The sequence below is a fragment of the Ammospiza nelsoni genome, chromosome 5 (assembly GCF_027579445.1).
Source record: "Ammospiza nelsoni isolate bAmmNel1 chromosome 5, bAmmNel1.pri, whole genome shotgun sequence".
Lineage (NCBI taxonomy): Eukaryota > Metazoa > Chordata > Aves > Passeriformes > Passerellidae > Ammospiza > Ammospiza nelsoni.
Window position 1 is genome coordinate 35,824,391 of NC_080637.1, and position 26,649 is coordinate 35,851,039.

At 38.4% G+C, this 26,649-nt stretch overlaps 1 protein-coding gene across 4 annotated transcripts; it reads left to right on the plus strand.

The window, feature by feature from the left end:
- Nucleotides 1-286: 286 nt before the first annotated feature.
- TMEM19 (transmembrane protein 19) lies at nt 287-22,223 on the plus strand. 4 transcript variants are annotated; one of them, XM_059472698.1, is made up of 8 exons: nt 287-513; nt 8,148-8,192; nt 11,360-11,513; nt 14,221-14,334; nt 15,753-15,890; nt 16,195-16,449; nt 17,509-17,718; nt 20,444-22,223. In XM_059472698.1, exons 3-8 carry the CDS (start codon nt 11,384-11,386, stop codon nt 20,605-20,607), a joined length of 1,011 nt encoding a protein of 336 aa, XP_059328681.1. In that variant the 5' UTR covers nt 287-513; nt 8,148-8,192; nt 11,360-11,383; the 3' UTR covers nt 20,608-22,223. The 4 variants fall into 4 exon arrangements, with proteins under 4 accessions (XP_059328681.1, XP_059328680.1, XP_059328682.1 ...); XM_059472697.1 differs by lacking the exons at nt 287-513; nt 8,148-8,192 and adding an exon at nt 11,073-11,116 and having other exon boundaries at nt 11,363-11,513; XM_059472699.1 differs by lacking the exons at nt 287-513; nt 8,148-8,192 and adding an exon at nt 11,102-11,116.
- Nucleotides 22,224-26,649: the final 4,426 nt, after the last annotated feature.

The window sequence follows — 26,649 nt, forward strand, 5'->3', positions numbered from 1 at the left end:
ATGAAGAAGATACTTCCACACACACCCTCCCACAAACCCCCCCCCCCACCCCCAGCTTGTCAAAACTTTTTTTTCAGAGATTAAAACCAGTGCTACCTTTGAGTATTATGTACAATGACAGGATGTTCTGGGACTTCAATACCAATTTCTGACACTGGGTGGATCTCTGAAGTCAGGAGAACAAGAAAATAAATCTTTAATTGCCACTGTTTTGGCATGAGAAGAGTGGATTGGGCTCCGCCCTGTTTGTCAGTCTTGACTTCTCCATTTTTAATCTGCTTCAGGACGGAATGATTTCCTGTGGCATCACTTTACTGTTGTTGACTCAAAGAATCAGAATAAATTTTCACAGCAAAGAGGCAGAATAAGCAGTGCAATAGTCTTTCTGATGAGAAACTTCAGTTGCTGAAAACATTGGGAATCTGCAACTCTTTGTCATAGGACTTAAACTCATCTTGGCTTTGAAATACTTCTTCTGCACCAGTCTGCTGAATCTGGACTGAAGAGTATACGGTAAGGGATATTTCTGCTTAACTTTTGAACATGTGTTGTTATAGCCACCTCTTCTCAGTAAAACTTTCCTTCCTTATTCTGTAGTTTTAGTTTTCCAGGATATTTTCATATTTCATACTAAATTATCCAGTTTCTAAACTGAAAAAGTCTTCAGTTCCATAGCAGTGTTTGAAGTTGGATGTGTGGGTATTTGCCCTGCGTGAACCAGGACCAAAATTCTCTACTGCCAAAGTCAAAATATTGTATTTACATGACTTATTTTTTTAATAAATATTCAATGATAAAAAGCTCATTCTTTATTACAAAGTAGATTTCCCAAAATCCAGTTTATTGATCACAGAGTACTTGCTGCTTTTGTCTATCTGCAAAATACAGCTAAATCTGTAGTGCACTTGGCAAGTGCATTATCCTCCAATATTTGTCTCTCTGAGGAAGTAATAATTATCTGGTTTTATAAAAAACTGAACATTTGCCCACGTAAGACACAATATATAATTTTTCAGATACAACCTTACAAATACAAATTTACAATCTGCAGTAAATCTAATAATTATGAGTTTTATAATATAAAACTTCATCATGATTGCTGCAGTGTAAGTAAGAAAAATAAGTCTCTTCAAAAACGTAAGACACCACTGCTGTCCATAGTAGTTTTTAATAGGCTACTACTAAAGTGTAGGGTCTTCTGTGGCACAAGACCAAATCAGTACAAGATTTCTACAAGATTTCATTGTAATAAATGAGGAAGGTCCCATTATGCTGTGGATTTGAATCTGCATTCAACCCACAGCTGAATATTTCCCTCATGAATTTTCCTTATAGTTGTTAAATGAGTAACAATAGAAAAATTATTTTATTATTTATCTTATTATAGGATCCAGAGATTCTGCTTAGGACTGAAGGCAATTTTTACAAACGTTTAATAAAATCTTCAATAACATGTTTCACTGTGTATAAAAAAAATGGCAGATCATCTGGTTTTATGTTGTTGTTAAGTTTTTCATGTGATCTGGAACAAGGCATTGACTGATATTACTTCCCTTCCTTAAACTTTGCCCATTTGTGAAGATTTTTAACTTCTTATGATTAGCTGCTATAGAAACATAAAGTACTTGTTGTTGATTCAGAGAGACACAATATCCTCAGTATTTAAGCTGTGTCTTCATAGCTGATGCTTGTGCCTCTCATCTGTATATAACACCCTATAAAGACACTAATAGTGCCTTTATTCAGTTTTAGTATTCATATTAATTTTGATACTTCACTTTCAACTATTCCATGCTTTTAGTAACATAAAAAGATTAAATAAAGTTGAAAGTGATTTAAGAGGCATTTTACATGCCTTAGTAGATTGCATATAATGGATTATAAATGTAAACTAAGAAATATAACTGCAGAAAAGAGGTATAGCAAATATTTTTTTATACTTCCCTAGTCAGAACTGAATTATGTACATATGCAGTAACCTCTCCTGTGCCTCTAGTATTAATCAACTGAAATAGATATAAATGAGGACTACATTCAGTTGTGGATGAAGTGATGTTACTGTATTTCTCCCATCAGTATTCATTATATGGTTTCATCCATTTGATGGCGTTGATATAATCTCCCTTGAGTTTCTGGGTCAGTCTTCTCATTGTATCACCACATCTTCCCTGACTTGCATGGCATTGCAGCATCGTACAGCCACTCCAGAATGCATGAAGTCTGTTTTGTTACAAAAGCATCCCACTCTCTTCACATGGAAAAGGCAGAGAGCTGGACTCACTATGGCCTAGAGCAACTGAAAACAATGTTAGGAAAAGGCAGTGGGGAAGATAAGAAAGTATGTCCTGACTGGAGACCCAACAGATGAAACACTATCACCTATTGATTACACTGAAGAGTTTGCCCTTCAGAAGCCATTGTGTGGTTTAGTGCCCTTTTATTTCAGATGCAAATAAAGACATTTTGAGCAACTGCTTGGAAAGTCTCAGTCAGAAACTATTCACATAGACACAGCATCTGGGTACTTGATCAAAGAAAAGGTAATTTATCATCCCATTAAGGAGATTATTTTTTAAATGAGCCACACATTTCCATTGCTCTTCCTTTCCAGTGGCTCAGTGTGGTCTACGCTTTGAACCTCTACAATGAAATATAAATTCACAAATAGTTGGACTTGATAGCATGTTCATGTGGTTTCTTTATTAGGAAATGTTTAGGAATATTACAATTACTTTTTTCCTTTTGCTAAGTGCTGCTGAGCTAGTATCAAAACATACCAGTTGTATCTGATTTTTTTGCTTTGTTTTGTTTGTTTGCTTATTTTTGTTTGTTATGCGTTTTTGTTTGTTTGGGTTTTTTTGTTGGAGAGCTTCTAAAGTCAGTACAGAATACAAACAAAACTCTTGTAATACAGACATCCCCTAGGAAATCCATCAGTCTGCTGGTTGGAATAGTCAGTTAAAAATAGTAAATCAAATTTCCATCTTTGTTCTGCTTAGTTCTGGCAAACCAAGACTAGTAGGCATTGGTCATCTACACGCTCAGTGATTTCCAAGTCATTGATAAAACTATCATGTCTGCATTCAGACATCTCTTTTTGAGCTCATTACATTCAATCTTGATAACAAGAAGACACAAAAAAATTTTTTTAAATATTTGGCAAGCTAGTCAGAATCCAGGCCTGGTCACTAACAATCTGGAGGTAATGTTTTTTTATTAAGATTTTATTCCATGTGTAGATGTAGCTTTGGTTGACCCCCTCACCTCCCAGTATCTCTTAAAAATTATTTTAAGCACAATGAAAGTTAGTAATCTTAAATCTTTAGCAGTATTTACTAGAATCATCTGCTAAAGAACCTAAACGTATGACAGACTTCTTGAGCCAAAGATCTGTCCTGGTTTAGGCTGGGATAGAGTTAATTTCTTCTTGGCAGTGGTGCATTGCTGTGTTTTGGATTCGGTATGAGAATAATGTTGATAACACCCTGGTGTTTTGGTTGTTGCTAAGCTGTGTTTATCCAAGGACTTTCTTGGTCTCTTGCTCTGACAGTGAGGTGGTACACAAGCCTAAAAAAACCACAAACAAAAAAAATAACCAAAAACCAAAACAAAAAACCATAAACAGACCAAAAAAAAAAAAAAACAAAACAAAAAAACCCCCCAAAAAACACAACTAAAACCCTCCACCCAAACAAAAACAAAACCCCAAAAACAAAATCTATGACAACAAGAAAACCCAAAACAACTGTGAGGGAGCATAGCTTGAGCAGCTCATCTGAAGTGGCAAAAGGGATATTCCACACTGCAGACCATCCTGCCCTGTGGGATCTCAGCACCTCAGGATGGAGGTGCAGAGTGGCTGAGACCACCCTTGGGGGGCTCGAGGGTCCTGGAATGTTGCCAGAAGTGTCTGGTGGCAGGGCTTTGATCCTACACAGGAGACGACACCTGTATGAGGACTGGGAGGAATTCACTGGGTGAATGGTGAAGGGATAAGTTAATTAGAGTGTAAAACACAGGGTTTAGGATTTTGGTACAGGGGGGTCCAAAGAAGTAAGATGGAGGAATTGGGGCGTGTCCTCTTCTTCTTCTTCTTCTTCTTGGCCTCCATCTTCTGTGGTGATGGTGGCACTTTGGGATTGGTCATTACTAAAAGTGCACTGGTTAATAAGGGTAGAAGGTATTGGGGAAAAATTATAAATATTGTACACATAACTTTGGGTATAAAGATAAGTGACCGCCCCGGGGGCTTGCTGAGTGTGCCCATGGCTGACTTGCTGTGCAGACCTCTGTCGGGCTGAAAGAAAATCTTTTAGATAAACAATTAATAAACACCGAGACAAGATCAGAAGTCTCTCCTCGTCCTTTGAAGCGCCGGCTCTTCAAGGCCATCCCTGGGGCTTTCCAGGCCACCTAGACAGCACAGAAAACTTACACTGCCCTATTACATAAACTGATGGAGTTACCTGTAAGAGGGGCTAACAGGGGTTCAGGGATGGTGTCTGGCATCAGTCAGCAGATGGTGAGCAATTGCTTTGTTCATCACTTGGTTTTCTTTTTTACTGTCATTATTATTCTTTTTTTTTTCTTTTATTTCAATTATTCAACTGTTCTTATCTCAATTTACAAGTTTTGCTTTTGACTCTCCTCCCCATTCCACCAGGGTGGGGAGGAGGTAAGTGAGTGACTGTCGGGTTCTTAGTTGCCAACTGGGTTTAAACCCCAACAAGACCCTAAAATCTAACTATGACCAGTGTGGGAAAAATATATATATGCATAGTTCCATCACTGCTTCTCAGTCTGCCTAAACAAGTTAAACTGCTGATTTGAATCATTATGTATGACAAGTTACACCTACTTGCTGTGACAGATGTGGAAGACATGAGTTTTCACAGGATAAAAATGTATATAACATAATGATTCTGAATAATTTAGAAGTTATCTCAATCTGAAATCCAGCCAGTCCTGTTTCTGCATAGCCATAATTCTGCACAGACAGTAACATGACTAACACCATACAGCAGAGATGCAGCTCTGATGCCAGTCAGTGGTACTCTACCAAGCCAACCCTTGGAGACCAGCTTGCTCTCTTGAAGACCAGGGCAGTGAGCTTTTTCTGCACCTTCATCACGGCTCTAAGTATCTTGAAAGCCACCATTCCATGGTCACTCACAGCCAAAGCTGCCCTTGAGCATCACGTGCTGCAGCAGCCCCTCCTTGTTGGTGAGACGAGGCCCAGCAAAGAACTGTGGGAACTCAGCACATCACTATTGATGTCCAGAGTTGCCGAGATAACCCCTGGGGGACTCGGAAATCCTGGAATGTTGCCAGAAGTGCTTGGTGGTTGGATTTTGACCCTGCATGGGATGTGCCACCTGTATGAGGACGAGAGGATCACTTGGGGATAAGTGGTGAAGGAATTGATTATTCACAGGGTGAAAACACAGGTTTTGGGATTTCGGTACAGGGGGGTTTTTAGGAGACAAGATGGAGGAATTAGGGCGTGTCTTGTCCTTCTCCTCTTCTTCTTGTCATCCATCTTTGATGGTGATGTTGGCACTTTGGGATTGGTTCACATTAAATCTGCACTTGTTAATAAGAGTAAAAGGTATTGAAAGGTAAAGGTAAATATCTTATACGTAGTTTTTAGTATAAAAATAGATGACCGCCCAGTGGGAGGTCAGTTGTGCCCATGGCTGTCTTGCTGGGCAGACCTCTGTCAGGCTGGGAGACAACTTTGTAGATAAGAATTAATAAACAATATTGAAGACCAAAAAATCTGAAGAGTGCACTCGTCCTTTGGAGTGCGGGCTGTCCCAAGGCCATTCTACGCCTAACCGGGCAGAGACAACAGGCCGAGAACGGAGAAGGAACCTCTCCTTGTTGGCTTCTGTGTCACTTGGAGAAGGAAGTTATCATCAACACACTTCAGGAACCTCCTGTATTGCTTATGGCCTGCTGTGTTGTCCTTCCAATAGATATGGTTATGGCTGAAGTCCCTTGGGAAGGTGAGGGCTTGTGAATATGAGGGTGCTCCTATCTGTTGCTGAAGAGATGCATCCTTCTGGTATGACTTCATTCTAACACCATCCCACCATATCTCTATGGTTCCAGTAAGAGTGTGGCTCTGCAGCCATGTGCATCTCTAACTCCTTGCTGTTTATTCCCCATGCTGTGTGTGTTTTCATAGAGCCATTTAAGTTGGGACCCCCAATGAAACCAGCTCTGGTTGAAGTTGCTGGAATTCCTTTGTGCTGCTCTTGAGGTACTCTCCTGCTACCTACTGCTGCCTAAAATCAGAAGAAAAACTTTCCAAACAATGTTAGAATGGATAGCATAAAGAGCAGTCTTTCAATGAAAGGTTATGTGCACATGCAGCATCAAATTTTTTTAGACGGTTTTTAGAAGTTTAACTAATTAGTATATCTAGCTAGTACATCCAATGGGAGACTGGTTGTCCTGGTAACCCACCCTTGGACCTGCCCCACTGGAGTCACTCCAAGGGGTTCTTAGCCCTGCATCTTGTTATGTCCTTGTTGGAAATCCTTTTCCTTGAAAATAAGACCAAACTGCATTTCCAGAAGGTGACATAATGTGTGAGAAAGGGTAACTACTGTTCTAAAGCGTAAGAAAGTGCTAGAAACTATACAGCTACATATTAAAATCTACAAAGCTACAAATATATAAAGAAGCTAAAAATCTTTAGGCATCACTATAATCCTCCTCCAGGGTCTGGACATCTCTTGTGGGGCACTGGCATCAAACCAGTGATGGGATTGGGATGAAAGGAGGTTCTCCTCCCCTGGCAACTTTAAAGCCTCTTTACCATCTTAGCAAGTCTATGACTGAAGACGGACATTCCTTGTGCACAGTTCTTTTAGATCTTTACATGCTTTGCTTACTGTTACCCTTCCCCATTACTGAATTACCCACTGCTGAACCCTTTTTTTTTCCATTAACATATTTTTGCACTCTAGTTTAATTCTTTAACTTCATTCTCTGTAGAATGCAAATATACTAGAGATATCACAATCTTGAAAATATGCTACTTTCAATATGTTGGTTCTTTCCTTTATCTACTTGATAAAGTAGAAAAACACAGCATAAACACATAGTAAAAAGCTGGGTCATTTGTAATAAATGACCGGAAAAAGGACAATTAGGCTACTAGGAATAATTTTAATTGGTGTCGTTGTCCTTGGATTCATTTAACGCAATGCAAAAGCCTATCCACACATATTTAATAAATTTAATACTTAAAGCTTCATTCTAGGTTCTGTTCTTTTTTGGTAAGCGATTTGGATATTTATTCTTCATTGGCCGCTTTGTAGTCCACAATCCAAATCCTGGTATGAATAGTTTTGCTATAGTCTTAAACCCTGACATTTTTAACTGCCTCAAAAATGTTAGGAATTCATCTGTACAGCAACTCCTTCAGTATGAAAATGACTGTTTGCAATTTGGTTGGTATTTTCACAGGTGGCTACTAATTATGAATGCTCTACTTAAGATGAATATTTATCTGCAGTATAACTTTTCCCCTTCTGTTTTCTGTTACTATCTAAATACACTATCAGCATAAAATTTTACAATCTTACTATGTTGTCTTTTCTAAGAGCGTGAATATTATTCAAGGCCCTTGTGAACAGCTATACTTAATACAATGTTAACAGTTTTTACAGATTTTTAATTTCATGTATTGAACAGTATTTTGTCTTCAATCAAAGAAGAAACAATTGAGAAAACAAGATTATTTGTTGTTGTTCTATTAAGAAAACAAGATTAACAAAGGAGAATAAAAGATGTTTAAATTAGTATTTAACTTTCAAGCTATATTATTCATAATGCACTCTATCAAGCATAAGTGTGAATAATGTTTTAAGCAGTGAAGACAACTGGAAAGTTTTATCTCCGAGATACAAAAAAAAAAGTCCAAAATCTACTTCTAAAATTGCCATAAAAGTTTAGAAATGTTATGCTGTATTATGGCAAATCTACTAAATTCCTAGGAAAAGAATAAGTGTAAAAGACTTATTAGCATGCTGTGTACAGTAACATCTTCTTATCTTTCTGTTGCACTGCTTTTAATAATCTCACATTCCTGCCTCTTATTAAATCTTACTTTTTTCTTTTTTTTTTTCTCCTAGAGACTGCACTGGCAGTGCTTTGCATCCTATACATTTAGGTAAAAGGTAAGAAGAAACTCTTCTTCTAAATATTGGGTAGCTTATCATTCCAATTTTTTTAATTCAAACTTTTCAAGTTTTTCTTATTCCACATATGAATTTGGATGGGAAAGTGTGAGGAAAAGCTTTCAGATCTATTTGTTGTAAACAACTGTTTCTTGTTTTTTTTTAATTGTCAAGCTTATCACTACTATTAGGTGTGAATAAGGAATGGGGGGAGGGTTATAAGTAAAAACTGACTATGAAATTAATGTATTGCATGTATTAAATATAATACAGAAAATATTAAATATTTTCTGACTGTTTCAGGATGGCTTTTTAAATACATTCATTCTGTATTCACAATATTGTAAGCATCTAGATGGCAATTTAAATTTTTTAAAAACCCAGCTTTTACTAATTAAAAGTGGTGTTGGTGGTGTTGTTGTGGTGTTGTTATTATTACCATTATTACAGGACCTAGTGAAAAAAGAGCAACATCTAGAAAAGAATAGTTTAAACACAATATATGGGGCAATTACAGAGCTGTTGTAGACATTACTTTCAAAATTGTAGCTACTTCTTTCAGCTTCCAAATGTAGAAAGAAGTCTAATTTTGTGTGCCTTTCTTCCTTGTTTTCTAATCTACTTGCAACATTTAATGTGTACCAAGCTACTGCAGGAAAATTTGTTGGCAATCAGAAACACTGGAAGAAAGATGTTTGAAGCCACATTTAACAAAAGACTTAGAGCTGAAACAGGAGTCAAAGCCAACATTATTCATGCACTGGTTGTTAGACGTTTCCTGACCAGAACCACCTCTCTCACACCAGGAGTGGAGAGCTGTGGTCCCTTTTGCTGCTCTTGCTCAGGTAAACTCCAGCAGCAGCACCTTTGGCTCTAAGCCAAGAGACAAGGTCTGTAGATAAACCAGTGCAATAGCCTGGTATGTCCCTAAATCAGTGCCAAGTGCTACTTCACATGGGGATGGGATCTATGAAGGAAGCTGAAGAGTCCTTTAGAGCTCCTCAAACCTGCCCCCTCTTCACACCAGCCTGTGTGCTACCATTAATCACAATCCCACAGTTTTACAGAACCACACATAACAGCCAGGGCTCTAGGATTCCTGCAGGAATGTTTGTTTCTCCACCAGAAATTCCAGTATCAGTCTGTTACAGTTTAGAAAACAAAAAGTAAGCAATAAATTAAACAACTTATTACAGTTAAGGATGTATTTGAATGAGTACATTTATGGGAGTTCATTGTACCAGAACAAGCAGCTGCTTGTTCAGCCACCAGTTTAAGTAGAGTTGATCTTGTTCTGGTTGAAAATCTCAACTAGTTAGATTTTTGCAGAAGAGCCTAAGCAATGTCATATCAGTGCTATTCTTAAAAGGTGTCCTGTTCTTACAAAGCAGCCCAGCTACTGCATGTCTGATTGTTAGATCTCAAATTCAGACCTCAAATGGATGTTTAATGAAAATTTGGGAGGTAAGAGAGAAGACTAGATATATCAAAATCAGTACACCTACATTAGTATTACTGTTTTAGGTATCTCTACTTGAGATAATTATGGATGTTACCAGTACTTGTTACCAATAAATATAGCAGAAAATAAAATAAAGCCTTGTCTAAGGCACCTTATTCAAGTTTTGTCTCTAATTGCCTGGAAAAAATACATTGTAAGCACCCAAGTATTAACTTAGCCTCTGAAATAGGCCTAGTTTCTTCAGCTAAAATCAAGTAAATCTTTAAGGAGTAAGTTTCTTAGTTTAGACAACATTTGAAGAAGCAGCTCTGAGTCATAACTAAGTATTTCTTTCACAACAACATGAAAATATATCCAAGTTTATGAGAGAAATGAATCATGTTCTTTTTCTGAGAGAAAAAGAACACACGGACTGGAGTTCACACCTTAATAGAAAGCTACTCCAGATACTGAATGGAAAATAAGAGAACATGCGTCAAAAATAAATGGGTTCCACAAGCCAGAATTATTCCCAAATTCAGTAAGGAAATTTTCATCTCCTAAATCAAGATTGCTCACTTGAATTTTCTAGCTTTACGTCTCTTGTGTATCAAAGATCTTTTCCTGTCCTTTTTTTATTACTCTGCCTCTTGCTGAATTTTTAAATAAATATTCTGTTCTGCTGCTGCTGCTGCTACAAGTCCATAGGAAAGAAGCACCTGATGTTATTTATTGATGTTCATGAGGGGACTCATTTGTACCACTTGAAGGTTTTGGTCTATGTTCCACTGATCAAGCGCTGAATGCTTAAATGCTTCTTCAGCATTATTTCCTGGGATGCCTGAAGTCTTATTTATTTCATTTATTTCTAGTTTATTTTGAGGCTGCTGCCTCAAAACAATGGGTTGTTGGGAAGTTGTGAAGTTTCACCTCTTACCGTGCTTTGTTGAGAAAGCTCTGATGTGTGGAAGTGGGAGCTGTGCAGTCTGTCCCGTAGCTAATGTCAGCTTGTTTTCAACTCGAGTGTTTTGGGAGGCATTCTGACGTGCCCCAAGAAAAGCCACCAGGCAGGTTTGGCATGTTTTCCTCCCAAGTCAACTTTAGGAAACGTTTCAAGTCTCTTTCTTCTGCTGTTAATGAACTTCGAAGTGCTCCAACAAGTTTCAAACCTCATCCAGGTACTCATTGGTCTCACTAATTACCCGCAGACTTCATGCCTTTCACAGGCGTGTCGTTCTTGGTTTTATTTCGCAAACTGGATCTCCACTGGCAGCGTCTGTCGGAGGGGCGCGACCCCATCCCCGCCCGAGGGCAGCGAGATCTCCTCAGGGCGCGGGCCCGGCCCCGGCCCCAGCCGCAGCCGCAGCTGCAGCGCCCCCTCGCTGCGGCGCAGGCGCGGGCGGGCCCGCGCGGCTGCCTGCGGAGCATGCGCGGGGAGGCCGCGGGGCGGGATGGCGGCGGCGCCCGCGGCCCCAGGGAACAGGTCGGTGACGGGGCCGGGCGCTGCGAGCGCCTCCGGCCGCCCGGTACCGCGCAGCGCAGCCCGGGGTGGGCCGGCCGAGGTGGCCGCAGCAGCCTCTCCATGAGCGCCTCGGTGCCTCCCGGCAGCGCCCCTGGGGCGGTGCGGGCCGGGCCCGGCCGCGGCTCCGGCCGGGCGGGAGGAGAAAGAGGAGAAGAAGGAGGTGGTGGCCGTGTCGTTGATGCCCTGCGCCTTGTGTTTTCCCAGCAGGTGTTGTCCTTCTTGATTCCCATGTCCTATTACCAGGAGGATTTCTTCAGAGAATACCTCAAGATGATGGCGAATATGGTCATCCTGAATTTGCTCATTTGTATTTCGCTGGCGTTCTGGATCGTGTCGATGACTGCAAGTACGTACTACGGTGAGTCCAAAGGCCGGGAGAGGCTGACATGGCACGGCCACGGGCGAACCCTCCCCTCCGGCCTCTAGGCAGGGGACAGAAATGGGAGGAGGGGTGTGCGCAGCCCCTTCCTTCCTTCGTCAGTAGAGCCGGTAACTCAGCTCTCACGGTAGGTGATGGTGCTTTAGAAGATGCTGACAGCAGCTTACTTGCAGCTCTGCCGAGGGATCATGTACAATTTAAAATGTTGGTGTCCTTTGTGATGTCTTTCTCCAGAAGAAAGCAAATAAAAATTAAGAAGTGAAAGGAAAAGCTGAGCTGACAAAGGTGTTTCTGTATCAGGGGAAGTACGTGACAGCATGGGAAGAGTGTGCCTGCTTTCAGAACTGTTTTAGGAATCAGCAACATCTGCAACGTGCAGAACAGGTCATGCAGGAAGACTTCCTTAGTCGAGGAACAGAGAAACGGGAAATGCTATAAGAAGACAGGGATGTATGGATGGAGTGCCTGGCTGAGGTGTGTACTGTCAGCTCAGCGTTCTGCTCAGGCTGGTTGTGACTTAGTTGTGTGCAGTTGCAGGGACACAAGTCCTCTCTGTGGTCTCTCATTTCGGCTCTAGGGCCACTCTTACAGCAGTGTGCAAGTCCAGCTGATACTGCCTGCAGTATCAGTTTATGCCTAGAAAAATTCAGTTGTGTTTCTGAGACAGGTAAAGACTTACCATTCAGACCCCAGCTGGTTTGATACTGGAAGAGCTTCAGTGTCATTGCAGTATTGCTGAAAGTGCGTAGAGATAGAGTATGAGCACCTTCAACTGCCTAGTAACACCTTGGGTCCAGAAGAAACTACAATAAATACCCCACCAGTATAAGCTGACTTTTGTAGAGGCAGTTGCATGTCTCTGCTCAGTGTTTTTCAGTGCTTTAGGATGGGTTACTTCTGGTACAGCATTAAATCTGTGTTGTCTGCATATTTCTGGTTTGGCTTGTAGTGAGATGCCAGATGTATAGAAGGTATGCAGAAGCAGGCTTCACAACCAGGTTTTATTTGTGTCATTTATCACTACCCAAGTGGAATTTAAACATGCAACTTCATTCATGTGTGTCTGCTCTCCAAAGGTATAGCTTTTCTGACAATTAGGATATTCTAGTCCTTGTTCTTATAAGTGAGTGGAAATTTACAGTATAGCATGGGGAGACCTGCTACCAGCTAAATCAGTACAGGGCCTGATAGAAAGGAGAAAACTGTGGACAAATCCTCCTTTCTGTAGGGAATGGTTATGGAACAAGAAGGACATAAAACTTCTGTCATTCATTTGCCTGAGACTAGAAAGACCTTGGCTTTTCAAGAAGGTGAATGAAACACACAGTAGTTAATGGGCTTTAAATAATTCATCCCATTTAAAGTGGTAAAATTCACAGTCTGAAATATAAAAATACTGCAAACATACTTTTATTAATGTAGTGTTTATAATATTTCTTAAGCTCCAAACAGTGGGCCAGATGTTAGTGAAGCCAGAATGTTCAAGAGCGTATTCATTGTTTTATTATAGATCCTAACTTGGTCTTACTTAGTAGTAATTTAATACAAATACTTTTCTCTCCTACAAGCAAATCAAAAAGGTTTAGTTTAAAAATGACCTTGAAGAAATGAAAATTCTGTTTGTTAGCCAAAGAAAAGGAACCCCTTTGTGTTCCAGTACTGCTTACACTCAAGTCTGCACCAAGAGCTGCCTTGGTTTGTGACAAGCAATACCAGGCTACAGCACTGGAGGGCTCTTAGTACACAGCTGGTGTTCATCTTTGGAATTTCTGACGCAGCCTGGGCTGCAAGAGTCCCCTTGCTCACCTGCTATGGCTTTGGGGCTTTTCAGTACACAGAAGAGAATTTTTTTCTTGCGAATCTTTACGTTCCAATGAGTGTTTTCCTGTGTCCTGCTTTGCACCAGGGTGCCAGTGTTTGTGCAGAGGTTGGGGTACTGATGACACAAAAGTTCTTGCTGAGAACCATCATGTTTATCTTTCCAGCAAGACAAGCCTCTGTGAAATCTTTCTTTTACAAGATTGAGACTTACTTGAGTGCAAGATTTGTGATGTCTTGTATTTGTATAGGAGATATAATAAATACTCAAGATTTTTTTTTTTCAAAACCTACATTAGCTATTTGCTTTAGCTTTTAGAAGTTTGTGTGTGTTTCAAACTGAAACTGTCACTTCAAATCTTGCTGAGAAAGTAATCAGCTCAAAGTGTATTTTAAAGAGCCTTACATTAAGGGCCTTGCATCATCTTTCAGAAGAACTGACAGGGCTGGTGTTTCATAAAGTGGTCACACTACTTTCACCTAGCAGACTGTCTTGCTTGGCTTTTTTTGGTAGTGGAATTTTGTCACAGTAAATTCAGATGTTAGTTTTTGAGCTTCATAAATCCCTTTTAGAATGGAAAATATCACCATATTTATTTCTTGTCACATTTTGCTATTTTTTGGTAATTAATTTCAGTTCATTAAATATATTTTCTTTTGACAGCTGAATGGAAAAATTGAGTAGATAATTGCAGATATATTGTCCTTCGGTCCATATGATTATCTTTCTTCTGAAGAATAAAAAGTTTTAATATCTATTAAGATCAAAATTTAAGTACATATCAGGAAATAATGACTTTTCAGACATGAAGACATAAAGGCTTTATGAGGATCATGTGTAACCCAAGCCTGTTATTTGATTTATCAGGTACTTTACGACCCATTTCTCCATGGCGCTGGCTTTTTTCAGTCTTGGTTCCACTAATTATTGCTACACAGGGATTTAAGAAGAAGAGTCTAGATCACAGTGGTGCATTGGGAGGTATGTTTTTTCTGAGACTTAAGCTGAACATTTGATAAACTAAAGGTCCTTTTTATTGTTTGCAGTTTAAGACCTCACATAGTTCTATTGTAATGAAATATAAATGTAAGCATACATACCCCAGATTCATACAGGGTTTTTTTTCTCATGCTTGTTTAAACAGTCAAGTAACCCTGTGCTACTGTTCATAATTGATTTGATTAATGCTATTATAGTTATATAAACCTTGAAGATTCTTTTAAACTTCAGTACAGTATGAAGTTAAATCATATGGTTTGGTTTAACATATAGAAGGATTCACAGAGAAACAAGGAAATGGCAGAGGTAGTGGTAAAGAAAGACCCTAAACTGATCATGTCAGCAGCCTTCCTGCTTGGAGGGAAATCAGTTCTTTTTTCTGTATGCTTCCCCTTTCAGTAACAGAAGCTGTTCGAGGCATTTTCTGGCCTGGCAAAAATAAGAAAATTAAATCTGTACTTCAATAAGAACAAATGACCGTTTCTGAAAAATTTTTCTAGACCACATGATGAAAAGCCCAGCGTAGTGTACAATAGTGTTTATTGAAATCTGATGCAACATTTCAGGGTGAAGTGATTCACCCTTGTCTTGTGACATTGCCTGAATTGATGTTCAGTGGAGTAAAACAGGGCCTCAAATCCTTCCTTCCCTTGTCACCCATTTTGCAAATCTTCTGTCTGTGAGAGTTAAGGGAAGCATTTTCTACACTGACAAAAATCTTTCTGACTTTTATGTTCCGACCTCTTAACAGCTCTGCTAGCCGATTTATACTGGCATTTGCTCTTAAATGCAACCATTTTTCTTTCAGTCCTTTAGAACTCATGGTGACGAGTGAAATTAGGCCTCCCCTGTGAAAGGGGACATAAAAGTGAATTGCATCAAGGACATCAAATACTTTAAAAAATTACAGCAATAAAGAGGTGTAATTAAAATCAGAAATTAACAAAGAAAAGAATAGAGAAATAGCATCTGCTAAGATTTGGAGAAGGGTTTTACAGGTTATCTTGGAGACCTTGGGTGTGGGATTCAATACCTAAACTGATGATAAACTTGCTGATAGAGGCACAGCCACAGATATATATTTGCTCCTTATAAAAATTATAATATTCTTCAGGCAGAGTACTTGAATTGCAGTTATATTTTCTTTGGATTCTGGGGGTTTTTATTGCTTCTCTTTTATTTTTGCACAGTATAACTGATTTGTGGCAAAAGGTCTTAAAAATCACGTTTCAGCAGTTAGAATAAAATTAGCAATTTTCAATAGAATCCCTTATTGCATGATTGTCTTAGGTTTAGCAGGAAGTTACTCTTCATATTCAGAAAATTTGAAGTACTTAATTGCTTTACAAAACAACCATTGTTACATGAAGGAACTTTATATACTTCTTTTTTCTTCACAGGTCTGGTGGTTGGATTTATCCTTACAGTCGCAAATTACAGTTTCTTCTCTTCTTTGTTTGTATTTTTTGTTACTTCTTCAAAACTTACCAAGTGGAAAAAAGATATAAAGAAACAAATAGATTCAGAATACAAAGAAGGTAAGCCAAAATACTTTAATTCTTTTAGATCCCTTGTAGAGAATAAATACTGCATGTTTCTTGTTCCTTTCAAAGGGTCAGATGAGATGTAACATCTAGAATAGGGAACACTGTTGAGACTTGCTTTGACCCTATCCCTTGAAAAGCAATCCACCTTGCTTTTGCTTCTGTTCTGTTAAATAAATTTCCATAAAGTTTCTGTTTTGAATGTTTGTCTTTTTAAATTTAACTTTAGATATGTGTTATTTTGGTTTTGCCTCATGCTGTTGCCTGAAATTACTAAAATTCAGTTTCTGTACTTCAGGTGGCCAGAGGAATTGGGTTCAGGTATTCTGTAATGGTGGTGTTCCTACTGAGCTGGCTCTCTTATATATGATAGAAAATGGACCAGGTGAAATTCCTATTGACTTTTCAAAGGAATACACAGCATCATGGATGTGCTTATCCCTTTTGGGAGCTTTGGCATGCTCTGCTGGTGATACATGGGCTTCAGAGATTGGTAGTGTTATGAGTAAAAGCAAACCAAGATTGATAACAACCTGGGAACAGGTTCCAGTAGGTAAGGTGTTACCTCTTCTACATGTTCTTAATATTTTGTTAATCTGTTTTGAATTATACATCCAATTTGTAAAGTTCCAAGAAAGACATAGAAAAATAAATATTAGAAATCTGGGATTTGAAAAGGTTACTAGGAATGCATTCTCTGAAATGGAATATAGTCAACTGTGTTTCTTCCGATCTTGATGAGATGCACGAGCATAGCAACCACGGAGCTAAAATCATTCTGAATGCTGTCACTTCTAATCTCTGACAATAGTAAAAGAGTTTATACTTCTAATATGAATAATGCAAGTTATCAACTGATATTTTTCAGGCATTATTTTAACAAGTAATATACATATATATTCAACGGAGACAGTACAGAAAATTCACTTCATAACCAAATCACTCATTTCCTTTAATATCCTCCCAAGGGTGAATAAAGTGAACTTTCTGTCTGTCAAACGTTGTCTCCATGGTGGGTGCCACTGCTGCTTTAAAGCAATATACCTTTTTAGAGTCTTGCTGACAAATTGATCAGAGGAACAGATCTTGTTGGATAGGAGTTAAATGTATGGGAATTTTTTTTCTTTATATGCACTCTTCAGATTTTTATTCAATGAGCTCTCAAACATCTCTGTTTATGGATTTAGTTCTTTTATTTTTAAATGTGCTGGTAAAACATGTCGTAGTATACTACTTCTGAAAGAGGGCATTGCTTTAATGTGCTCATCTCAAGGTTTGTTTTTCTTGAGCAAATCTCTTCTTGTATTACCCCACCACCTCCTAGAGCAGGCAAATACCAGGTGACATTGAGAGGTGTGTGCTGTCTAGTTTTATTTAATTTAATGCTGGTGAATATTTCTAGAGAACTAGCCCTAGAGACGGGAAAGGAGTAGTAACAGGCAGTAATGGTGCAGGCTAAGCTGCTCAACAGCATAATGGGAATTGCAAAAAGCTGCAGTAGATGTAAGGGGAGAAGCTCACTATGGGCAGTTTGGATTTCATGTAAAATGTTTAAATTATCACAAGTCTTTTAAAACCAGTTTGTAAATGAGCTATACTTTATTTGGCTTAGGTACTAATGGAGCAGTTACTTTAGTGGGCCTGATCTCAAGTTTGCTTGGAGGCATGACAGTAGGTATAGCCTACTTTATAACTCAACTCCTTTGTGTGAGTGATCTGGAAATATCTGCTCCACAATGGCCCATCATAGTGTTTGGTGCAGCAGCTGGCCTACTGGGATCAATTGTTGATTCGTATTTGGGAGCTACGATGCAATACAGTGGTAAGAGTCTTCTTTTTTTTTTTTCTTTTCTCCCAGTGTAACCTAAAATTTGACTTGAGCTTCAAGAAGGGCTGGGGATATGATTTTTAAATGGCAAGATTACAGAAATAGCAGCATAAACGACAAAGGGAGCAAAGGGACATAGAAATGAAAAGGAGTAAGGGTGGTTGGCCCTTTTCCACATTTTGATTTGTTCATTGTAGCTTATTGTCATGCTGATGACTGAAAGAGACAGATACCCAACAAGTTACCTTGGAAGAAGCAATTGCTGCCCTCTCCTTTTCTATATGTCTAATTATAGTATTTTATAAGAAAGAATGTCAGTTTAGTTGGATTAAGTTGTCACTGCAGAAGCTCCATTCCTAATTTTGAAGTCCTAGCAATAGGCTCAAGTGTAAGAATTAAGTAAGAAAAAGTGAACCTTCTGTTTTTTTCACTGCTTCCTGTAGAAGCTCTATAATACAGAGCACTGTTTCCTATAAGTTAAGCTTATCACAGACTAGCTGTGACTTTAAATAAAAAGACAAGATGTATTTTAAAAAAAATATGTTGACTGGCTGGTTCTAAATTATTTCAGTGTTTACTCATTGCCTGTGAATAAACACTACAGACAACCTTTAGGCTAAGCTGTAAACTTATCCCATGTTTCAAAATTATTTAGAAACCATATGTGACACTGTTGTGTTTACCAGCTTGTTTACAGAGAGAACTTAAGTTTCCAGGTTTCATTGTTGGTATACTTATTAATTGGAAGTCAAGGTGTGAATGTGCAGATGAACTGCCTCAGAGACACAAATCCTTTAGGTCTGCCTTTACAGTGAGATCTACCAACTCTTGCTGATGCTCTGGATTTGGCTATACAGCATTTTTTATGCTCTATTCTTTGTAATTCCATTAAATTTCAAAATACAATGGAGTGTTTAACTATTTGATGAAGTTTTAGATATTTCTGTCCTGAGCAAGAAACACTTAAGCACTCAGACAATGTTGCAAGCTCCTAATGAGGCAGATGCATTAAGAGAATGGAGTAAACCTAGCTAATGCATGCCTGCATTTATCAGCATCTATTTCTTCTTCATTTCATGTGTTTTTTCCATGCTCAGCAACTTACCTTTTTAGCTGCAGCAGGGACAGCGTGCAAGTTACACAGTTTATTTTACAAATTCAAAAGCATTGCTGGAGTACGTACACCATGTTGTGTATGTACATGCTGTGATGTGTATGTGATGTGATGCTGGCAAAATTGTGCTGCTCATTTGAGTCTCTCCTTCAGCCCACTTTTTTGTTCCCCTTTTCAGTGTGGACTCAGAAGGAATACTCTAGTTTCTGCAGCATCTTGAAAAACAATAAATATGGCAGTGGGAATAAAGAATTGTCTCTTTTTTTAAAACAGTATGCTGCTAATTCTTTCTGCCAATGTTTTTTCTTTTGGTGATATTCCTAGATGTGGTGTATCTAATAGCCTGTGATACCCACTGTTTCTGAAAGAAAATCCACTCCTGCCTGCACAGTTATTAATTCAATCTTTGAATAGCTGTGAAGAATACGATTCAAATTTGCTCATGTTATCAGTCTATGCCTATTCTGTAAATAACACAGCTAACAAAAGGACTCTTACTTCACCTACTTGTTCATTATTGGAATACACACTTTATGTACAATTGAGGCATATATTTAGAAAAAGATAATTCCAGTTTTTCCTCAAAGAAAGTACTACTCTCTAAACATAGCAAGTGTCGAGAGTTAAGCTATTAGACTTTGAAGTTTGATTTTTCTGTAGCTGTTTTGCATTATTTAGGGCCAGGTTTAAATGTATGTTTCAAAACAGTATTACCAACTATATCCCTGCCAGGGAGGTTTGTAGTGTGGGATTTTTTAAATTTTGTCTGAGATGCAGATTTTTTTTTTTATTACAGTAGCAGCTTTCTTTGAAATTTACAGGTTGTGAGTGTTGAAAGTAAAATCTAAGAAGAAAAAAATTAATATAAAATATACTGATTTCATTTGGAATGTTCCAACCTTTAAAGTTTGCATGTGCATGTACCCAGTTACACTTCACTACAGTGTGAGTTAAGATCAAGCATTCTAGATTGGTGTGGTTTTATCAGCATAGAGAATGGTGCAGCTGGACAAAACATAGGATAATGGTGTCTGTACAGTAATACCTAATGAAGTAATATTAAAGTATTGATAATACAAAGGTAGAGCAAGAAATTACCTAAGTACTACAGAAAAATGCTGGTAGTATAAAATTGCTGTGTAAATAGAATTTATAAATTCAGCCTTTGTAAGGAGCTTGTTTTCTGTCAGATTAAGTAATAATGGTGTTTCCATTTTTTTTTTAAACAAACATGTCTTCCTGCCAGAAAACATGTTGCTAATAAGTTGTTTTTGTTCAAAACAGCATCCTTTCCTTTAGAGTGACTTGGAGCAGCTTTTTCCTCTTCTAATTTAACTTGTTTCATTCCTTTCTTTGCTGTGTAACTACATAAAGAGAGAAGACTTGACAGAAGTGTAACTTCTAATGTAAAATACTGCATTTATACCCCATTCTTTGAAGGTACCAAATTAAACTAACTGTAATTTAGCTTAGTCTGAAGATGTCTTCTTACAGAGATTTAACACTGTTATAGTAAAATAAATTTAGGAAGGTATATATACTTGGTTATTAAGTTTCTCTTCATTTCAGTTGGCTTTGTAAAATGAAGTTTTTATCTTTTTCCAGGTTTTGACCAGACAATTGGCATGGTTGTTAACCACCAAACAAAAGACTCCAAGCACATATCTGGAAAACCTATATTAGACAACAACGCCGTAAATCTTTTTTCTTCTGTAATCATTGCTCTGGTGCTTCCAGGCATGTCATGGTTTTTCTGGCCAAGACGTTGAAATGGTTTAAGGTCTTCTGCATGCAAATAATTTATGTTCAGTCCTGCTCAGAGACTCCAAGGAGTCTGTAAGAGATGGATCTGAAACGTTCAAAGAGCCGAAGGACTTTCCATCTCAACTTGTTAAGGCTGTAAACCTCATGTGGCAATCAGCATCTCTCAGGAAGATGCTTTGTCAATAATGCTCTTGCTGCTCCTCAGGTGGATGTAGGTCATTGCCAAGTGAGGTGAAGCACTTGATTCATTTATCCTCCATTTATGGAGCTGAAGTGTTGGTGTCTATTCTCTCCAGTTCCCAGCATCTGGAAAGGCAGGAAGCTGGAAATAGAAGTCTAATCCACATCAATCAGTGTGATGGAGCCTTGTGGCTATTATCCAAGTTAGACACAAAATACACTGCAGCTTTATAAAGGCAATGGTAACATGGATGGAGTGGGTGAATTCTGGTATTTCTCATTAACTACAGTTTTTAAGGTCTTTTGGAGGTATTTGGGCAGGGAAGAAAGAATTCAGCCTTATTGCCTATTCTCTATCCTGATACTATCTCCACTTCCCTGAGAAAAGGTTTGATAAAAATGATCTATACATAACATTGGAAACAAAAGTCTAAATTTAAAGTAGAAACTTTAAGCTGTTCCAGTGAGAATAATAAAATTTTCTGTGCTTTTTTGACATTTTTATTTCAAAAATAATGATATTTATGAAGATTTGTCAATACTGTGGTACTCATAAAATACTTTAAAATTAAATATGACAGCTGTGGATTCACAATCATCCCTTTAGAAAGTTAATGTTTTTTTTCTATAAGTGTTCCATTTTTCTAGAATTGTTCCATTGTGTTTGGCATTCTAACTAAACTATACTCCCTGGTTATTTCTCAGCAGTGGAAATGTTTCCCATTTTGTCTGGGGCTTCTATTTAGAGATGATGGCCTCAGCCAAAGAAACTGCAGATGTTATCCTTGTTGGAAATGGGGGAAATCACGCATATAAACCATTTAAAAATAGAGATTTAATTTTTGATGCTCAGGTTCCTGTGTTAGGTAATTCTGTCTTCCATCATTCATTTATAAAAGTTGCAGAACTAGTGTAGCCAGTACGGATTGTATTTGAACTTTAGAGATACCTTCATAACTTCTCTGCGGTGACATTCAGAAGTGTGGGCCCATACTTTTAACTTATGAAAAGCTTTTCCTTTTTTGTTAAAGGTAGATTAATGTTTTGTATTGAACATCTGGGTTTTTTTACAAGTGTCTTGTGTATATTACCTGTCTTAATTCAATTGACTTTTTTATTTTGTCACCTTTTATGGGAATATTAAAAAACTTTAACACCTTCCATACTGAGTTTACTCTTTATAAGTCTAGTCTGTATAGATCTGGAATTCATCACTGGAACTACTTCACTGTATTCCCCTATTATAAAGATGAGATCTCAAAGTAGTAAAAGCTTTTTGTAAAGAACAAATTGTATAGCTGCTCTATGTCTGTTCCTGTGGAAGGGCACAAAATTATGGAAGTAATATATGCACTTAAACTGTAACAATAAACACTTGGGAATTTGATGCACTGTTTGGACTTATGCTGCTTCTAAATAAACACAAATTGGTTGTCTTCTATGATTTTATTAATAATGTTGTGGTTTCTAGAATTGAGCAAGTAAAATTTTTGTAAGATACTTTTTTTTTCAGATAAATGCCTTATTCTTGTATTGTTTTGTTTCCTGAAATGAAGTGTACTTTCAGCCACTGAAGTGGACATGGTCAGCTTTTTTCACTATTTTTTATGAGTCCGTTTGAAAACCAGCTTACCATGGTGAGAAGACATCTGATTTCATATTCATAGCAGCATGAAATGCTTTGATCTGTGATCATATGAACAAATATGATCTCACTGAATTCCTGTAGTTAGCATCTTCAAAGGCCATTATTTTGGAATTTTTTTTGTCATGTCTTGGTTATGATACTTGAGTTGCTTTTGAAATTTCCACTCATAAGTTTCCAGTATACAGAAAGATCTGAGCACACTTAAACTCTGAAAAGGACAGCATTAACTTCAGGTGTATTGACTGTAGCTTAGCCAGATATTGTTACATTTAACTACTCGGTAGCTGTAAACTGACAAGCTCTGGGCGAAGGTGGTGCGCAATGGCAGACTGTGACAAAATGCCTGTAACTTGGTGTGGGTCACCAAGCACTTTCTGGGCTCACAAGGCAGCAGATGGATAGCCCCTGTCCCAGTGCTACTTGGAGAGACAAAAATGCAGGAAGTAAAAAGAAAAAGGAGGAGTTAAGAGAAAACCAGGAAGTTGATCAATTGGAAATTGGAAAATAAGTTACTGCAGTTAACAAATTTAATTCCATTCTTAAAATGCTAGAATTATTCTTTAGCTTCAGAACCATCGGTACCCCTAGTATATACTTCTGTCACTGATTTTGCATTAATAATTAAGTGGCATCAATATTTCCACAGCACCAAGGCAATACACTCAAAAACCTTTTAATTGAAGCAGTTACAATTGTGACTTACAGGTCCTCATGCTTGTCTTGATTGGTGGATGTGATAGATGTTTAAGTAAAATTTTGACATAATTACATGCGAGAAATCTTTAGTCAGGTGTCACCCAGACTTGGTGCTGTGATTGTTGAAGTATACTGGTATCAGAATCACCAGTATCTATTTTAAATTTCTATTTCATTGTTACAGCTGCAGATTGTCTTGGGTCTGCACATGCTGCATTTGAGTGGTCCATCATTACCCAGTTTCCTGGGACAGCAGAATAAAGTGGTGTAAAAAATAAAGGGGGTATACCACCTGTCTTGGGTATTAGAACAAGCTGATTCCGCAGATTGACTTTTTCTGACAGTGAAGGGCTGAAATGTCATGAAATTCTGTTGGTGTTTTACACAACCAACTTGGGCACTATTCACATTGCAATCTGTTAGGAGCGGGCATCTCAGATTTGTAAGTGGGATTTGTTTTCCCTGCATTTCTTCCAGCAGTGCTTTGGTCCCCATGCAGCCTTTTATTTACATCTCATTATCTAACATTTTGAATTGGCATTAAGTCACTTTTCTTCAAGCAGGAGTTAACCTGTTTTACAGGAAAGTTATTCCCTTAAAGCTTTGTAGGTATGCTTCTGGCTATTGCTATAACTGGATAATAATTTTTAATTTAAACACTGCTTCTGTTGGGGGATAAGGTGCAGCCCAGGGATACAATTATGTGCCTGTTGTAATGCATAAATCAGAGAAGGTACATGAATTCACTCAGACTATGTGGGTCCCTGCAGCACTACAACCACTAATTAAATCATAGAATCACAGAACAGCCCAGGTCAGAAGGGACTTTTGCGAGATCATCTGGTCCAACCTTTTGTGAGCAAGGGACCTTTGGTGAGATAATCTAGCAATAATCAATCTGTCCAATCACATTTAAATACCTTTGATGATGGGCACTCTACCACATCGTTACACATCAGAGTTTTCCTTGAAACATAATAAGGTGGTTGCATAGGGAAGTAGATGATCACCATTATGATTTCTGATCAGGAAACATTTTGTGACTGACTGATGGTATGAAGCAAGTGTCATACACGATATAATTTTGAAAATATCTTCATAATAAATGTATCCTCCTACAGCAGACCAACCAGCAGCATTGCTTGCTCAGTGCTGTTCTGGGATTTGCCATTTTAGAGCAAAGACAAGTGTTTGCTAATCCAGGTGAGATTCAAGAAGTGAAGACTGGATTCACCAACATGTGGAGGAACCAGCCTGAGCTATGCTGAGGGAAGGAGAACTGCACCAGTATGGAAACAGCTGCCTGTTTGCAGGCAGCTACCTGGCTGGACCTGCTGAGTCACCTGGGAAGCCTTGCATAACTTGTTTGCACCTCTCTTGTCTGGTGGCTGCCTTTTTGTGGCTTTGTTCAAACAAGCATAAAGCAGAGTGCATACTGCAATGTGATCACTGTCCAAATTGGTCTTGGAGGTTCAAATCCACACCATTAGCAAGGATGACAGTGGTTTAAAAAAACAATGCATCCTGCAATGAGAAGAAGCATCAGTCGAAAGTAGTAAGAAATTTTCTGGTGCTCATTTGTTAATACCCTTTAGTATCTTTAGTAACATTTTTTGTAAGGTCTTTGCAGGTGCAGCCCTAGCTGCAAAGCTGGGAAAGTAGAAGGACACCATAAAAAAATCGTGTGACTGTGTTCTGATGTTTCTTGATAAAGGGCTCTTGCTGCATTGGCTTATGCAGAGTTCAGCCCAGTACTAGACAAGCAACAACTTCTGTCATCCTACTCTTTTTGTCACTATTACTTGTTTTCCTGATATTTCATTGTTTCACTTGTTGACTTCCTAAGTCCTGAATTCATTCCACTGTCAAAAGCTGCTGCGATAGAATGGTCCCCCAAAGCAGCAGCGGTCTCAGTCTGCCTTAAACTGCCAAATGTTCTGGTTATGGTGCTCCCAACAGGTGCACATCATCTCATTCCATTAAGTGTCTCATCCTAATATAATTTTAAATGAAAAAGTGAAAGGAACTGATTCATGATGCATTGGGATGAGGAGCATGAGTGTTACTCACCTCTGCATTCTGGAAACTCTGTCTTTTGGTAGGTGCCATAAGAAAACAAAGACATGGGTGTCAGCATCTGACCATTGCACTTGGTGTTGTCTACTTGAGGAGCTCTGTAGTGGATTTATTTAGCTTGTGCCAAGCTATGCCAGAAAAAAAAAAGCATTCCGCATCAACCAAACCATGGCAAGTGCCCAAAACCCTTATCACAAGACAAAAAAGGAAGTGTAATGTTATTTACTGTTCTTTAGAATTTGAAGTTAAATGAACAAAAATATTCTCACATTGTTTGCTTGCAAATTTGAGTAATAAACCACTTACATTCAAACAGGTTTGGTGTGGAGTAGATTAACAAATGTTTCCCTTGGGTTCAGAACTTATCTGAAATAAGGATGTAATCTAGATGTTAAATTCTTATGCCTTACCTTTTTCTTTCCTCTCTCTAATGAAGAAAGCTTTCTATAATATATTTTGGGGTTTTTCCCCAGTGGCAAAAAAATGGATGCCTACATATCAGTCTGTGCCCATGTCACGGAGTCTGCAAGTCCAAAAATCACTCCTGCATGTATGCAGGAGATTTTGGGGTTTTTGTCTCTAGTTCTTGGCAATTGTAATCATTAAAGGTCTTCCACAATTGTTAAATATCCTCTTGTGTTTGTTTTCTGCCATTATTTGAAATAAGCAGGTTGGGTTTAATTCCAGTTTTGTTTATCTCTTTCTCTGTTTTACCACCCCAACTCCTGGACTGGAGTACACAGCTCTTCTTTGATCCTGACTGTGAGTAAGAGGAACCACAGAACAATATCTCTTTTCATAGCAGCAGGTACAAAGTCAGTGTCTGTTCTGGGCATGACACAGAACTGATCTATTTTGTGCAATTATTTTTCTTTGCTAGTGCAAATAGTCATATAAAACTACTATTTTATGTCCTCTGGGACCTATAATGTTTCCCTTCCCATCCAGGTTTAGGGAGAAATGAAATGTAAACCCACAAAAACTGGCAGCTAGGGCTGAAAGTTGCAGAAATCTGAGCTTCACTTTTGCATTAAGGATTCTGAGGAGTGCTATGGTATCCTGATATATATGAGAGTTTAATGCAGAATTTACCTTAAGGTTAGAAGGCAGTTGTAAAAAAATGAACTCAGTTCTTCCCCAGAATCACAGCATCAGTTCTGTGTGAGGCCATATCAAGACACAACAGAGATAGATGCACACCAGTATTATTTCATTACTCTACCCAAGAGTGCCTAGAAGAGCTTTCTTCCCAATTTTTTTCAGACAGGAAAGCTGAAAAACAGAAAAATAACCCCGTGTTGGCAGATAGCTTGTTCAGGGGTACAATGCAACTTGGTGTAGTGCTCTCACTCCCAGGAGGCTTTGGCCAGAAACACATCACTGCTGCTGCTTGTTACAACATCATTCTCAAAAATGTAATCCTAATCTAATCAGGCAATGTGCGACC